The following is a 14,311-nucleotide window of genomic DNA, read 5'->3' as shown; positions in this document are numbered from 1 at the left end:
AAACTTAAGTATTTGGCACAGAAACATGTAAAATCCAATATGATATTGGATATTCAAAAAAAAAAATCATGATTATTGCATAATTAGTAGGATTGAAAATAAGTGGTTGATTTATATTATTTAAACAATGTATGAATTGTTAAATTCACATAATTTAATTTGTTCACATAAATGCAAAATAGATTCAAAATGTCTATAATCTAAGTATGAATCTTTTTTTTAAGTAATAGAAAAATCCTATTAAATAACAATCATGAAAAATGCGTTTTGCATTTAAGGACTAGTAAAAAATTTTATACGTACGGCAATTCTTTTTAATGCATCAGTATAAGTTACAACTGACTCTTTTCCTGGCTCAATGTGAGTAATTTGTACACATTCCTTTCCTTCATCAGTAACTATTTCTTTAAATTCATCATAAACCTATTGGCTTGTGCTCTTGTACCTAAATACATTGATTTCATTAGTTAAGAACTTAACAACAGGTATTTTAAAAATGTGTACCTAGAACAAATTCACAACTTCTATAGTTTTTAATTCCATCCTTCTGATAATACTCTACGGTTAACTCTCCATACAGTTCCAAATTTATCAGCCTTTGAAGTATGCAAAGTTTTATGTTATCTATACAAACTAATCCTTCCTTTTTATAAATATTGAATATGTATTCCTCTATCAATTGACTTTCTTCATGATTAATTTGCTTCAACAAATCTTCATTTTGCATAAAAGATGCATTTTCATCCTTAACATAACGAAATACATCTATATTACTAGGAACAGATAATTCAGGAAGATCTAAAGAAGGGGCAGGCATATAAATCTGTAAAAAAAACTTTATTTGATACAAGCGTTCAAGTTCAACTTTGAATCAAATAAAAAGACAATATATACCTCATTGGTTTGTTTATACTTTTTACAATTTGAGGGACTAGACTTTTGATTGCGTGCAATGGAGGCACACAAGTCTGGCCCATGGTATTGAGTGTATTGTATCAATTTTCGTTTTCGATTTATGCCAACCTGAAAAATAATAACATTTATATATATGTAATTAATCTTTCAGTCAAACATAACCATACTCAATACAGGTCATTTACATATAACATTAGTCAATTATAAGAAATAATATAGCATCAATTTATATCAATGGTCATCAAGCATTTCACAAAAAATCTGTATACATGAAAAAAATTAATTTAATAAATTAATTCCTATCTTCATTAGGCTTCTTATTATTATTATATTATCTAATTATTACTATTGTTATTTTGTTATATTTATTATTATTGGTTACTTATTGTTTTTATTCCACTTTATTGTTTTTCTAGTATTATTTTTATTATCCACAAATTTTATTTATTTTACTTATTATTTTTATTATTTGCTTTTATTTTATATTAAATCATCATCTAACAAATATCATTTTAATGTGAATACTATACTTTATTTTGTACTCTATTTTATTTATATTTATTTTATTGTTTATTAATGTTGCTAGATGTTATATTATTTAGCAGTTGTAACAAATATTGCAATTAAAATATATATATATATATATATATATATATATATATATATATATTATTTCTTATTAGATAAATCAATACCGTCAGTCTAATTGGTATGAAAGGTTATCATAAATGAAAATATGTAAAGTACCTGTGAAAATTTTCTAGCCTTCCTCTTAATACTTCTTGTGTTAAAGATTTGACTAGTGTGTTGGGCAGTGATAGCTAATTCTCCATGTATTGGGTCTGGATCAAGGCATAATGGTGGGGCTGAAGCTTTAATTATTTCAGCTTCTAATGCAAGTTTTTCCTTTGATGACCATTCACCATTCGATGTCAGAGAGGCTACGTCCACTATAATGCTCTAATATATGCAACAAAAAATTGTGATTAAATAAAAAATATTTCATATTTTTTATATATTTGAAGATAAATTTAAAGATGTATCTAAAGGGCTTCTTAAACTGTGGGTCACATTATTACTGGAAAAGGGTCACAAAGATCTGATACTTTTCAATCATTATAAATAAAATTTTAAAATTAGTATACACACTACATACAAATATAAATACAGAAGTTTACATGCATAGGTATTTTCCTAATGATATCGATACAAAACAATGGATTTGCACAACAAGAATTTGCCGAATTAACAAGCGATACTACTTCGTAAATCAAATTTTCTAAAGTGCCTGTGCATGAATTTTGGGTAGAAATCAAATCAGAATAGCTTCTACTATCGGAAATGGCAATGAACAAATTATTGCCATTTTGATCAACATATTTATGTGAATCAGCCTTTTTCACATTAACATACATAAAAACAAAATATCAAATAAACGTTGAAAATTTATTACGATCTGCACTAACTCAAATTGAGTCTAGATTTAACTATTTGTGTAAAAATAAACATTCACATCCGACACATTAATATTGTTTGATGTTAATAATATGTTTTTAATAAAAAAAATGTTATAAAAGTTTTTTTTTTAATATATATTTCATTGTATGAAGGAGCGAGTTGTTTAAAATTTCCTACGCTTGAAGGGGGTCGCTATATAAAAAAGTTTAAGAAGCCCTGATCTAAACTATGTTTGAAAATATGTTAACATATTTTAAAATATTATGCAAACAACCAAATAAGTTAACATGAATTATGAAAAATGTTTCATTTTGAGAAAATCACTTTTTATGAAGTTACAAACATTGAAATAAAAGTGAAACTTTCAAAAGAACTTCATATCTATTTGGGTCCCAATGTTTTCATTAAAAAATATATGAAAAACTTTTAATGTGCCAGATATTCCCCTCCAATTTAATTTTGTACATTCACCTCCATTTAAATACAAACATTTTTCATTCTTTATTCAATGACATTTCAAAACAAGTTTAACAGAAAATTATGACTTCAGATATATTTAAGCATATTAACTTCAGTAAAAATAAATAAAAGGCATTTATAAATATATTGAACAAATAGCTAATCTATTATCAAATATTAATTGAATATACCTGTATCGAAGGCCTCAAAAGAGTATAGTTAATATCACATACTAAATTTCCATAAGACTGTCGATAATCCCAAATCTCAGTTATAATAAAATTTGAGTAAAATAAATTTGGATAGTTTGTTTCAATGACATCAATAATGCAAGTTGGCAAATGTCCATCATCAATGTATTGTAATAGATCATCATCCTCATAAGCCCAGCACTTGGTTTCAAATAATAATTCACTCTCTTGGTTAACATTGGCCTGTTAATTATTTGCATTTGTGAAACACTAATTATTATACATTTGATACATTAAATGAATAAATGATTATTAAAATGTTTTACCATATAACTATCAGTAGTATCTAAATTTTTCTTGAGGATTTTGAATAAAAAACAATATCCTTTATTTCCTGGATTTAGCTTTAAAATCATTGTATTTAATCTGTGTTTTCGCACAAGAGTCTCAAGGATAAATGATTGTGGATGAAGATCAGGCTGTAATTAATCAATTACTTAATGTTCAATTATTTAATACTAGGTTCTTCAATTATCTATTACTTGTTACTATTGTAATGCATGTAAACAGCAAAAAATTACTGTAATATAGTAAAAAATGCATGTTCTAAAAAAATCAAGTAAAGGAGAAACTAACTCTGCTTTTTCATTGTAAATTTAATATCTTTGTAAATTAGAATATGAAATAAAATAATATCATGCTATGTTTTTAATAGCCCATCTAATTATCAACTTTCTATTGTTTATAAATTAAATATAAAAAATATACATATTCAGAAGTTAGCTGTCCGAGCTCTCTATGTAATGCAATCAACTCCTTTAATATGTCAAAATGTTGTTGGCCAGAGTTCTCTATTATATTTTGATCTGCAGAACATGAGGGTATATCACCGATATTTTTGTTGTGAGAATTTAATCTATTATCTAATATAATTTCACTTTCAGCAGATTCTGTTTTGTTGGTCTGGGCCCATGATTGTCCAATATATAGATCCTAAAATAAGTAATAACAACATAGTTATAATTTTAATGTGTTGCATATATATTGATTTCACAATCACTTACTGCAGCCTCTTGAGATGAACCCGCCAAGCTTTGCATCGTTTCAAATTTATGGTTTTCATTAGATGCTCAAAGAGCCCTCAATCAATTATAAAGTAAGAAATAATTTCTTCTAGTGCTTGAAGAAACATTTTTTTGACTCAATTTTTATATAAATGATAATAAAAATATAAATTCTTAAATAATGTATTTTTGAGGAAACACAAGAATCACTGTCACTCATTGTTGGCATATTTTCATCTAAACAATACAAACATTCTTTTATTTCTTAATTTTTTCGTTTAACAATTGTTATAGTTGTTCTTGTATTGACAGCTCATATTATATTTCAAAAATGTATCATAAAACTGAATCTGACAAGTGGTGTTTAAATCCCGGTTTAGGAACATCATTTAGTTGCCTTATAAATCGCTCAAGACTTATGAAAATCCAATATTTTAAAACTCATTTTATCAACTTTCACATAAATATTTTATTATTGTCACTACTTAACAAATATTATTAATTTCAATGTATCAGTAGACATAAGGATGGCCATCAACTTTTCTGTCTAAACGCAATCATAACCCCTTTTTCACTATGTCACAAACACAGTTTTAAACTACAAACTATAGTTTTTACAAATAATAATATAACGTTTCTATACAAAATTAATTCATAACATATATAAATATATCTAAAAAATATATATTTGACTGAATGTCAAATATTTTATAGAATTACCCAGTTTACAAACAGACTGGGTACACATGACGACCCTCTTACGGTAAATGTATATAATGAGATGGAGGAATGCTATAATAAAAAATATGAATAAATTAAAATAGTTATTAGTGAAAATTACTATTTCTTCTTTTATTTTGAAATAACAATTTCAAAAAAGATTTATATATTATATAAACATAATTATTTAATAATTTATGTATTAAATTCAAATTTGCCGGACTTACTCAAGGACAGGATACCAACATAATATCTAACAAATTTGGCAGAAGCAAGTTCTGCCCTAACGGTGATGTTGCATAGCTTTTAATACCTGTGTTGGCCACGATTCGTTTCAGTCTTCCATTTGACGTTTCTAAACGTTCGATTTGTTTTGATTTAGCATATGCTTTTATAGGTTACGGAATGTTTTCTCAATATATTATATTACTTATGAGCAATTGAGGGTTATAAAGCGGTTTATGCCAAAATTAAAAATACTTGACAGAATTTATTTTACATAGTGTCTCAAAATCGAATTGTTACTATAAAAATTAAAATAAAATTGAATAAAAAGAACATCAAACGTTGCATGCGCGATTTTACATAGCTAACATTTTCATCTTGTAAATCATTGGATCGTAGGTTACACATGAGTATGTTTCTTGAATATCTCGGTAGAACATTAATTCTAAATATGGAATTTTGTAAAAAAGAAATTGCATGCATGCCAAAGCTTCGATAGTAATGTAACTTTTAAAAAGAATTACTATTACTAGATTCACCAAAAAGTATTATACCATGAATGAATGAATTGGCTGTGATTTTATAATATTATTTACTCCAACTTTGTGTTTCATGAGAAACAAAAAACAATAATGAAACTCATAATGTAAACTCATGTATTTATAATATTTAATAAATGCATTTTGTTTTTATTTTGGACATTAAATTAATATTAATTAAAATTGGACATCGAATACAATAAGAAAACATCAAACATTGTGTTTTTGTTATCATTACATTATACTAAATAAAATATTACCAACAATTTTTATTTTATGCTTGTAGTAAAGATAAAATATGTGTGATAATCCTTAAGACTAAAATACCAATAAGTTAGACACATTACTAGCCATAATTATGAAATTATAAATTAATTGTGTTATGCAAATCTTAAATTTGTATTTATTTTATTCATATTTAATATTATCAATTTTTATATTTACTTTTTCTTTTTCTTTGATTTTGTTTCTGGTGTCAATGAGTTTTCTGTCTTGCGTTTCTGTGCTGATTTTGTACTAATAGATGGAGTTGAGGTCGAGCCTTTTGGCATCTTTTTCTTTTTCTCCTGACGTTCTCTTTCTTCAAGTTCTTGATTTTCCCTTTCAATTAAAGTTATAAGTGTATTACATCTTCTCTGTAATTCTAGGGCTGTACGTGACTTCAAAAACCAATCAAATCTGAATTGAGGAGCACATCTGAAAATATAACAACTATAAACTACAGAACATTCAAAACTATATGCAAGTTATTTATAAATCATACCAAAATAATTTCAAACCCTATGTTTTCAAAAAAAAAAAGTAAAACATTATCTTTTCTATTTTTAAAATTATGCAATATTTTATCAAAAAATTTACATTTTGTATGTATAGGTGCAGAGTAAAGTACATTTTTTATGTATAGGTGCAAAGTAAAGTACAATTTTCTTTATATTAATTTTGCAACTTTTTTAGCATATCCACTTAATACAAAATTTAGACAAATTGTATAAATAAATATCTGCTTTATTACCTAACAGCTACTCTCAGTTCTTCATAAACATATTCTTTATCAAATCCAAGCTTATGAAGCATACAAACTAAGAATCTATCTTCTTCCTCTGTATAATTCTTGCCCTTATTTGTACCATATGAAATTCTAAGTTGATGAAAAGGAGCTCTATATCTAGACATTTTACTATCCAATGCCTTTTTTATTGAAGACCGTCTCTGAATCTTGGCTTCACCTCGCTCAATTTGCGCCATTATTCTTTCAACATCTTGTAATTCATGGCAACGCTCCCAAAATACTGTGCTATATTCTATTACCTATAAAAATAATACATTGTAAATTATTCAATTAGCATTAGATAATATTACAAAATAATAATATTGTTTTAAAATATTATCTTATACTTCAAAAGTGTTACCTCCTCTGGTGTTTTGCCTTCCACATCCCTAGCTATATTGTCAATATCATCTCGTCCATATTTTTCATTGGCTTTAATAAACTGGTTGAAGTCACGTTTTGTCCAATTTGTAAAACCTATCACATTATATATCACAATAGTTAAGCAATGGGAGCAAATCAAATGTATGTGTATTGAAATACATTTGAAATCACAGATGACTAGTTTTATAATTTTATAAAAAATATAATACCTTGAGATAGTAGTGATTCTTTTTCTTGAATTTCTTCTTCTGACAAGGGTTCAGCATCATCAATCTTTCTTTGCTCTTCCTTCTGCACTTTCGATGCCTCGGAACCAAGTTCCGGATTTTTGGGAACCTAATCATTTTTTTTGAAGTGTTAGGACACATATATATATAAGAAATTGAATTTTATGACATATGTGGTTCAATGATAAATCAAGCCTTATGATAACACCAAAATTTTTAGTACTCTTCCATACATACTTCCAATAATGTAATTACCATATTAAGGTAAATAGATTTAATAAGATGTGTTTAATGTGTCTTATTTATATTGAAGCTATAACTCTGATTCAGTACTTTATCCTACCTTATATCCCAGTGTTTTCCTGAAGTAATAAATTTCCTGATCAAGTAGTTCAAACAATCTTGGAGGAAAAAATTGAAAATCTTGAACTATAGGTTGCTTGGGAGGTCTGGGCGCCTGAAAATCATTTTTTTTTTTATCATTGCTAGTTTTAACAATCAGATTACAATATAATCTATAAGTTAAAAATGAGGGTATTGAAAATCAAAATAAGAAAAAAAAAACAATTTAAATATGAAGATTTAAACTAAGACCAATTACTTCTGAATATTTGAAAATCATTTTACCTTAGGAGCCTTAGGCTCAGAAACTCTAAGAGCTTCTCTGAAGTATGCATCGACAGCGTAATTTGCTTTCCTTTCTCTTTTTGGTGGTTCAATCCAAGATGATCCAACTACTGACACCTATGTTAATTTTTATTTAAGTCATAAAAATTGATAAAATAAATGTAATTCATAAAAAGTAATTATAAGGCTAACAAGCAGAAGAGTTCTTTAATTACATTTTATTCAATATTGAAACATTTGAATTAATATGTTTAATATGATTTTGATTATACATTAGTTACAAAGCATAGGTCGAAAACAATATTAAGTTGAATGCTAATGCTTTTATGAATATGTAATAAATCAAAATTTACAAATAAAAATTACAAATCATATTTACGTTTAGTATCAAATTAAGAAATATATATTATGCTACTACATACAGTTACATTACCTTATGTTTTTCTCTGTAATCTTCTCCCTCAAACTGGTAAACACTTGGTGCATTGTCCATAGTAAAGTTACGAAGAGAACTTTCACCAAGAGATTCTAATTTGGCCCTTTGTTCTTCAGTCTAAACAACAATGAGAAGTAAATAAAAATTCTAAACTTTAAACAATAATCCATATCCAATTGAAATCCATAATAATAAACCAAATAAAATTTACAGATATTAATTTAATAATATTGAATTGTCGAAATAATATAATTTTATAACTAAAATTTGCATATTATCAATGTACATTCTTGAATTATAAGCAAGTCTTTTTCAATCTTAAATTAGTAAACTTCACTTTCTCATTCATAAAATACCTTATTTTCTCCTCTTGTTAGGATTGTATCTATATCCTCATCAGTAATTTCAGAATCTTTTGAAGCAAACACATGATTTGCACCATGTCTGATCATGTTCAACATTTCATCCTTATTTAATTGAGCAGCTTTATTATCCATCAATCTACCCTGTTGGATGACCATTTTATCTAGACGCAGTTTTATTTCTGCTCTTTCAACTATTTTTTCTTCAACAGTATTTTCTGTGATAAATCGGAACACCCTTACCTGAAAAAATTACATTTCTAAAAAAAATTATCCAAAGATTCTGTTTAATAACAGAAAGAGGTAAATATTACAAAATTGTAGCTTAAAATATTTGGAGTATTAGATGAAACCTTTAGTTTTAAATTCATTATCTAAATCTTGTAACAGATACTGTAATTAAAAAAAAAATCTAAATCTTCTGATAAATTAGTAATCCTTTTCCAAAATATTCAAAATGTTCGAAATAAACTTAATAACTGGAGGTAAACCCATACATTGTGCTGAACAGAGTATATGTCAGATTTAAAATTAAACTAATGGTAAATGGCATTGTGCCTTAAGGCAAATTGCTTGAACTTCCCGTACCGTAATGAAATATTCGAGGAAAATTAAATATTTTCAAATACTGTATTTTTTTTTTTTTTTTATTGGCTTTGTAAGCTAAAATAGATTATTTTTTCAAATACTACAACTTATATATGTTTACAGAAAACTAAATAAACAAAACTTGACCAATCAAATTTAAAATGAAAAACATTGTCTAATATTTATAAGAATTATATAAACTGAATGACAAAGTTAAAATTATTTATTTTAAGTATATAAGCGGGCTTTAGAACTTTAGCTAGAAAAAAAATTAAAATTTGATTTATTTTCGATATACAAAAAAAATAAATTGGAAATTAAATTTTTTTTTTTTTCTCAAAAGCAATCGTTTTGACCACACAAGCAGAAAGTTTTTTGAATTAATCAAATCGCATGCATATTTCTCTCAAAAACTACAATTTTTCGCACATTCTTTGCCAAAAACTAATCACCACTTCTCCCATTATTAACTAATCATTATGAATTGAATGATTTTTGGATCATTCAAATCCGATGCTCCATTCTCTCAAAAACTCAATTTCCATTTTCTGCACTTTTTGCACCGTATATCCGAAACGGCTGGACCTGCCTTTGCCAAAAACTAATTAGGACATCTCCCTATCAATAGATATCAAATATTTTTTAAACCACTCAAATCGGTTGATCCGTGCACGAGAAAACGTGGACAAAAAAATGTATTCATACACACACACACACACACATCAATTTTTTCTGAGGTATGCAAAATGTTGAAAAACCTTCAAAACGTGAAGAAATGTAAAAATTTTCAATTTCGATTTTAGGACGATTACAATAATTCACACTACGGGAAGTTAATAAAATTACAAGAGAATACAATTTATTATGCTACTTTTATCAAATTCAATGTGACTATGGAAGTGCATGCATTCTTGTAAATCAAAAATAATATTATAAATCTCTGCAAGTATAAAACTCATTTGATTGTGATATTAAAAACTATCTTTCAAATGTCATCCTTATATAATACATTGCCTCATATGTGCTCACTTATCAACATCAAAATGATTTATTAACTATTTAAAGTGTTGTGCCTTTGGAACCTTTTCTAAAACTAATACTTATATGGATATCTTAATATGCACTTAAATAAGTATGCAAAGTCACCTAAGCTTCAAACTGATTATGCAAAAACATTTTTTGCTCCATATCTTCGAAACGGCTAAACCTGCCCTAGCCAAATACTTCTGCACTATTTGCTCTGTATTTCCAAAACGGCTGGACCTATTTATGCTAAAAACTATTCAGCACGTCTCCCTATCAATAGGAATTGAATGTTTTTCAAATTAGTCACATCAGTTAATCGGTGCGCCCGAAATCATGAACTTTTTCTTTTTCGTTCATGATTTCGGAAAAACTGTATCCTCACAAAACACACACACACACACAGATCCATTTGTTCTAAGGTATTCCAAAATGTTCAGAAACATCTGAAACGTATAAATATGATAAAATTTTCTTTTGCGATTTTTGGACGATTAATATAACTTACCCTACTGGAAGTTAATAATATAATTATATATATACAGTAGAATCCGCTTAGTATGACATCGAAGGGACGCCGAAATCTCGTCATACTAACCGGTCGTCATTAAAAGCGTACTGAAGAAAAACTTTTTAATATGCAAATATGTTACATGTTTCAGTAAATAAAAAGAAAAGCCTATACAAACGTTTTAATTAAAAATAAAAATGACACATTAAAATTTAATATAAAATAAAATTGACATAGGGTAGGGCGGGGGCTCAACGGTCCAATTTGACTTACGGTAATTATACTGTCTAAACCCAATAAACAACACATAACATACATCAAAGAAGCATCTATCAAACTATGTTCAGAAAAACTTACATACATACGTAATACGTACATAATTCCTAATTATATAAATATTATATTTTTTACTATTTTTCAAACATTTGGTATCTGACCCATTTTACTTCACATACGGGGTAAAGTGGAACAACCAGGGGGCGAACAGATGCAATTTCTTCTATTAAATTTTAAAGGCATTCTACGCTACATTATTGAACCAATGCAAAATATTAATTCTGTGGGTACATTTGTTACAAAGACAACACAGTATATTACATTGATCTGCTATTGGTCAGAAATATTCATCAGAAGAACAGGAATAACAATTTATTCAATTAATCTCTTGTAAAATTGTTTTTTTAAAAACTTTACTATTTTATTGCTTACACCTTAGCCAAAGTAAAGGTTCAGCTGGTCCTTTTTATCGCAGTCATGTGCTGCTTATCTTCTGATAGCAAAGTCATAAGAATAAAGGTGATGGCTGGTTATGAATTTATACATTTTTCGCCCTCTACTATCAAATATAATTGTTAAATAAAATCTAATTTTATTTGTTTATGAGATATCCGTGGTGGGCCATTTATAATTAGTCTACCCTACCCATAAACATACAAATTTGTTTTTAATGTAAGTAATCAGTAATTTTTGACTGATTTCTTTACATAATTTTATTGTAAAAACAGGCTCTGGTGCTATTGTGCACAAAAAACATAGCAATTGCTTTCGTAGACTTGGCCACATCATGTAAAATCATGTCGGTCATTATAATTGGACGTATTTTTTTTGCAAAAATGAGTCATTATAAGCGACATGTCAATGTAAGCGATGTCAATATATCCGACTAGACAGCTGTTTTTTTAAGGAATTTTATATGGAAACCAAATTCTTAGTGTGATTACGTCATATTAAGCGGTTGTCAATATATCCGGCGTCATACTAATCGGATTCTACTGTATATATATATATATATATATATATATATATATATATATATATATATATATATATACAGAACCATTGGAAACTAAAAATAGAAAACTAAATTTAACCACTTCGGTACGAGCGGCAAGTCTACTTGACGGACGGACGGATTACGTGACGGACATGATACGAATGTGTACGGACGAGCGTCAATTACTCTTGACAAGCGTCACTACACCTGCCTATGTCCAGGGTCTGTCTATGAACAAGGCAGTATATGGACGATGCATGCCGGCTGTGAGCGACGTTGCGTGCACTGTCGGCGCCGTACCAAAGTAGTTAAATTATGATCATTTATATAATATCTTACTTGTTTTTTTTGGCCAATACGATGAGCACGATCCATAGCCTGTAAATCCATTTGTGGATTCCAATCGGAGTCATAAATTATGACAACATCTGCTGTAGCCAGATTAATACCAAGGCCACCAGCTCTAGTACTTAACATAAAAATAAATTTCTCACTATTTGGTGCATTGTACTCCTCAATTTGACGATTACGATCCTCATGCGGCGTTTGACCATCTAACCGACAATACTAAAATAAAAATAGTCATAACTAGAATTTGTAACAAATGCTGAAATATATTGTACAATCTACAGAAATGCAGTATTTAACAAAATCACATCAACTTATTATTTATGAAATATGAATATGTAATTTTAATAAGAATTTAGATGAATATGTAATTTTAATTACAATTAGCGTAAGGTTAGAGAAATAATGAAGAAATATAAGGGATAAAAAAGGGAATTAGTGCATGGATATTAGACAACAACAGACAAAGTGTCTCTAATACGATGACAAATTAACAAATTAGTTTTTAATATCCCTCCTCTAAATTTTAGATATGATTATTAAATTTTGTATAATATAATTATGTAACAATAATTACACAAGCCAACAAAAATTTTTTTTTTGTTTGGTGCATCAAATGTTAGAGCTGATTCGTATAGTATTTTTGCCCTAATTTCAAATCTGCAAACCATTTTGTTGTATCAGCTCTAGTTTTTGAGATACAAAGAAATTGCCGAAACCAGGTCCATTCGAGGTCGTCAAGGAAAAGAACTTTTTACAGTGTCAACTAATGTCCCAACTAAGGCTGAATGGGTCTTGTAAGTTTGTGTGACAAGTAGGCATATCTCATTAAAATAACATTCTGAATTGTATTACTATTTTGTACTTTCGTACCTTATATTAGATGCGCAACTAAGTTCTCGCTGTTTGTCAGTATATGGCTCTATCAGTAAGGGTTGGTCGATTTTGACAAATCCAAAACGTCTTGAAGCAAGCTTAGAGTAAGTAAACAAACTGCTGCGACACATAATTGATTTCGTTTTTGCATTATATACTTCTGGTTAAGTGAATATGTCCAATTTTATACCAAATAATCGTCATTTGCGGGGAGCGTTGATTTTCGTCTTCCATTCAAAAAAAAAACGGCAGCTCAAGTGCATCGAGAGCTACGGAAATGTTGCTCTGAGCGAAACAACATGCCGTGAGAGGTTTTGTCGCTTCAAAAATGGTGATTTTGATGTTGACGACCACTCTCGTGAAGGAACGCTAAATTGAAGGTCTTGTTCGAAGAGGATTCGAGCCAAACTCAAGAAGGTTATGCTCTACATATGGTGGGACCAGGTCGGTGTTATTTGTCATGAGCTGTTGAAACCGAGCGAAACCATCACTGGAGAAATGTATCAAACTCAATTGATACAATTTTTTTATAATAAAGTTACATTTTCATCGAAAATACAGCAAGAACTTAGTTGCGCACCTAATATATCATATATATCATATCTTGAAAACTAAAGCTCATAGAAAAAAACCAATGTCATTTATGAAATCAGCGCCCCAAATATACTTAACAACAGTATTAAAATCGTTTGCACCATTTTCTTTGTTGACCTGTTATTTAAATGTTCATAAAATAAATCTATATCTTATATATAAAATTCTTCTGTAACAATGTAAGTTTCATTAATCCTCCTAAACTATAATTCGGATTTTCATGAATCTTCCTGAAGTTTGTTCGGGAATTTTCTAGAATGTTTTGATTCATAGAAATATAGTTAGATTGTAGAAATAAATGGAAAAAATACAAAAAACCGCTTATCATTGTTTGCCCTTGAAAATATTTGAAGCTTAGTTTGACATTAAAAACAATTGAAGACTGTCAAAAATTTGCCAAACATTTCTATTCACTTATAGGCTAAGGCAATATTAAAATATAA

General features: G+C 28.1%; 2 protein-coding genes across 2 annotated transcripts in view; both read right to left on the bottom strand.

Annotated features, from left to right (window-relative positions):
* Positions 1-398: 398 nt before the first annotated feature.
* LOC113371209 (transcription factor SPT20 homolog) lies at positions 399-3,835 on the bottom strand. Its single transcript, XM_026611850.1, has 7 exons — positions 3,792-3,835; positions 3,350-3,502; positions 3,024-3,266; positions 1,663-1,875; positions 895-1,023; positions 505-823; positions 399-445 (listed from the first exon to the last, which is right to left on the bottom strand). Exons 2-7 carry the CDS (start codon positions 3,437-3,439, stop codon positions 399-401), a joined length of 1,041 nt encoding a protein of 346 aa, XP_026467635.1. The 5' UTR covers positions 3,440-3,502; positions 3,792-3,835.
* A 2,036-nt stretch (positions 3,836-5,871) lies between these two features.
* LOC113369786 (chromatin-remodeling complex ATPase chain Iswi-like) overlaps positions 5,872-14,311 on the bottom strand; it is an 85,771-nt gene continuing 77,331 nt past the window's right edge. The window contains 9 exon segments of the mRNA XM_026610358.1: positions 5,872-6,267; positions 6,584-6,879; positions 6,981-7,096; positions 7,213-7,339; positions 7,574-7,687; positions 7,858-7,974; positions 8,291-8,410; positions 8,650-8,898; positions 12,390-12,617. Of these exon segments, the coding sequence (XP_026466143.1) occupies positions 6,012-6,267; positions 6,584-6,879; positions 6,981-7,096; positions 7,213-7,339; positions 7,574-7,687; positions 7,858-7,974; positions 8,291-8,410; positions 8,650-8,898; positions 12,390-12,617 (1,623 nt within the window). The 3' untranslated portion in view covers positions 5,872-6,011.

The sequence above is a fragment of the Ctenocephalides felis genome, unplaced genomic scaffold (genome assembly GCF_003426905.1).
Source record: "Ctenocephalides felis isolate EL2017-DRISC unplaced genomic scaffold, ASM342690v1 CF-g0.4_SCAFFOLD_01492, whole genome shotgun sequence".
NCBI classification, from domain to species: Eukaryota; Metazoa; Arthropoda; class Insecta; order Siphonaptera; family Pulicidae; genus Ctenocephalides; species Ctenocephalides felis.
This window is presented reverse-complemented; position numbering and strand designations above follow the sequence as displayed.

Coding starts and splice junctions, on each gene's coding strand:
- LOC113371209 (XM_026611850.1), bottom strand. CDS start 3,439: ATGATTTTAAAGCTAAATCCAGGAAATAAAGGATATTGTTTTTTATTC. Junction 3,267..3,349: donor ATACTACTGATAGTTATATG/GTAAAACATTTT, acceptor AATAATTAACAG/GCCAATGTTAACCAAGAGAG. Junction 1,024..1,662: donor AGGCTAGAAAATTTTCACAG/GTACTTTACATA, acceptor ATTATTTTTCAG/GTTGGCATAAATCGAAAACG.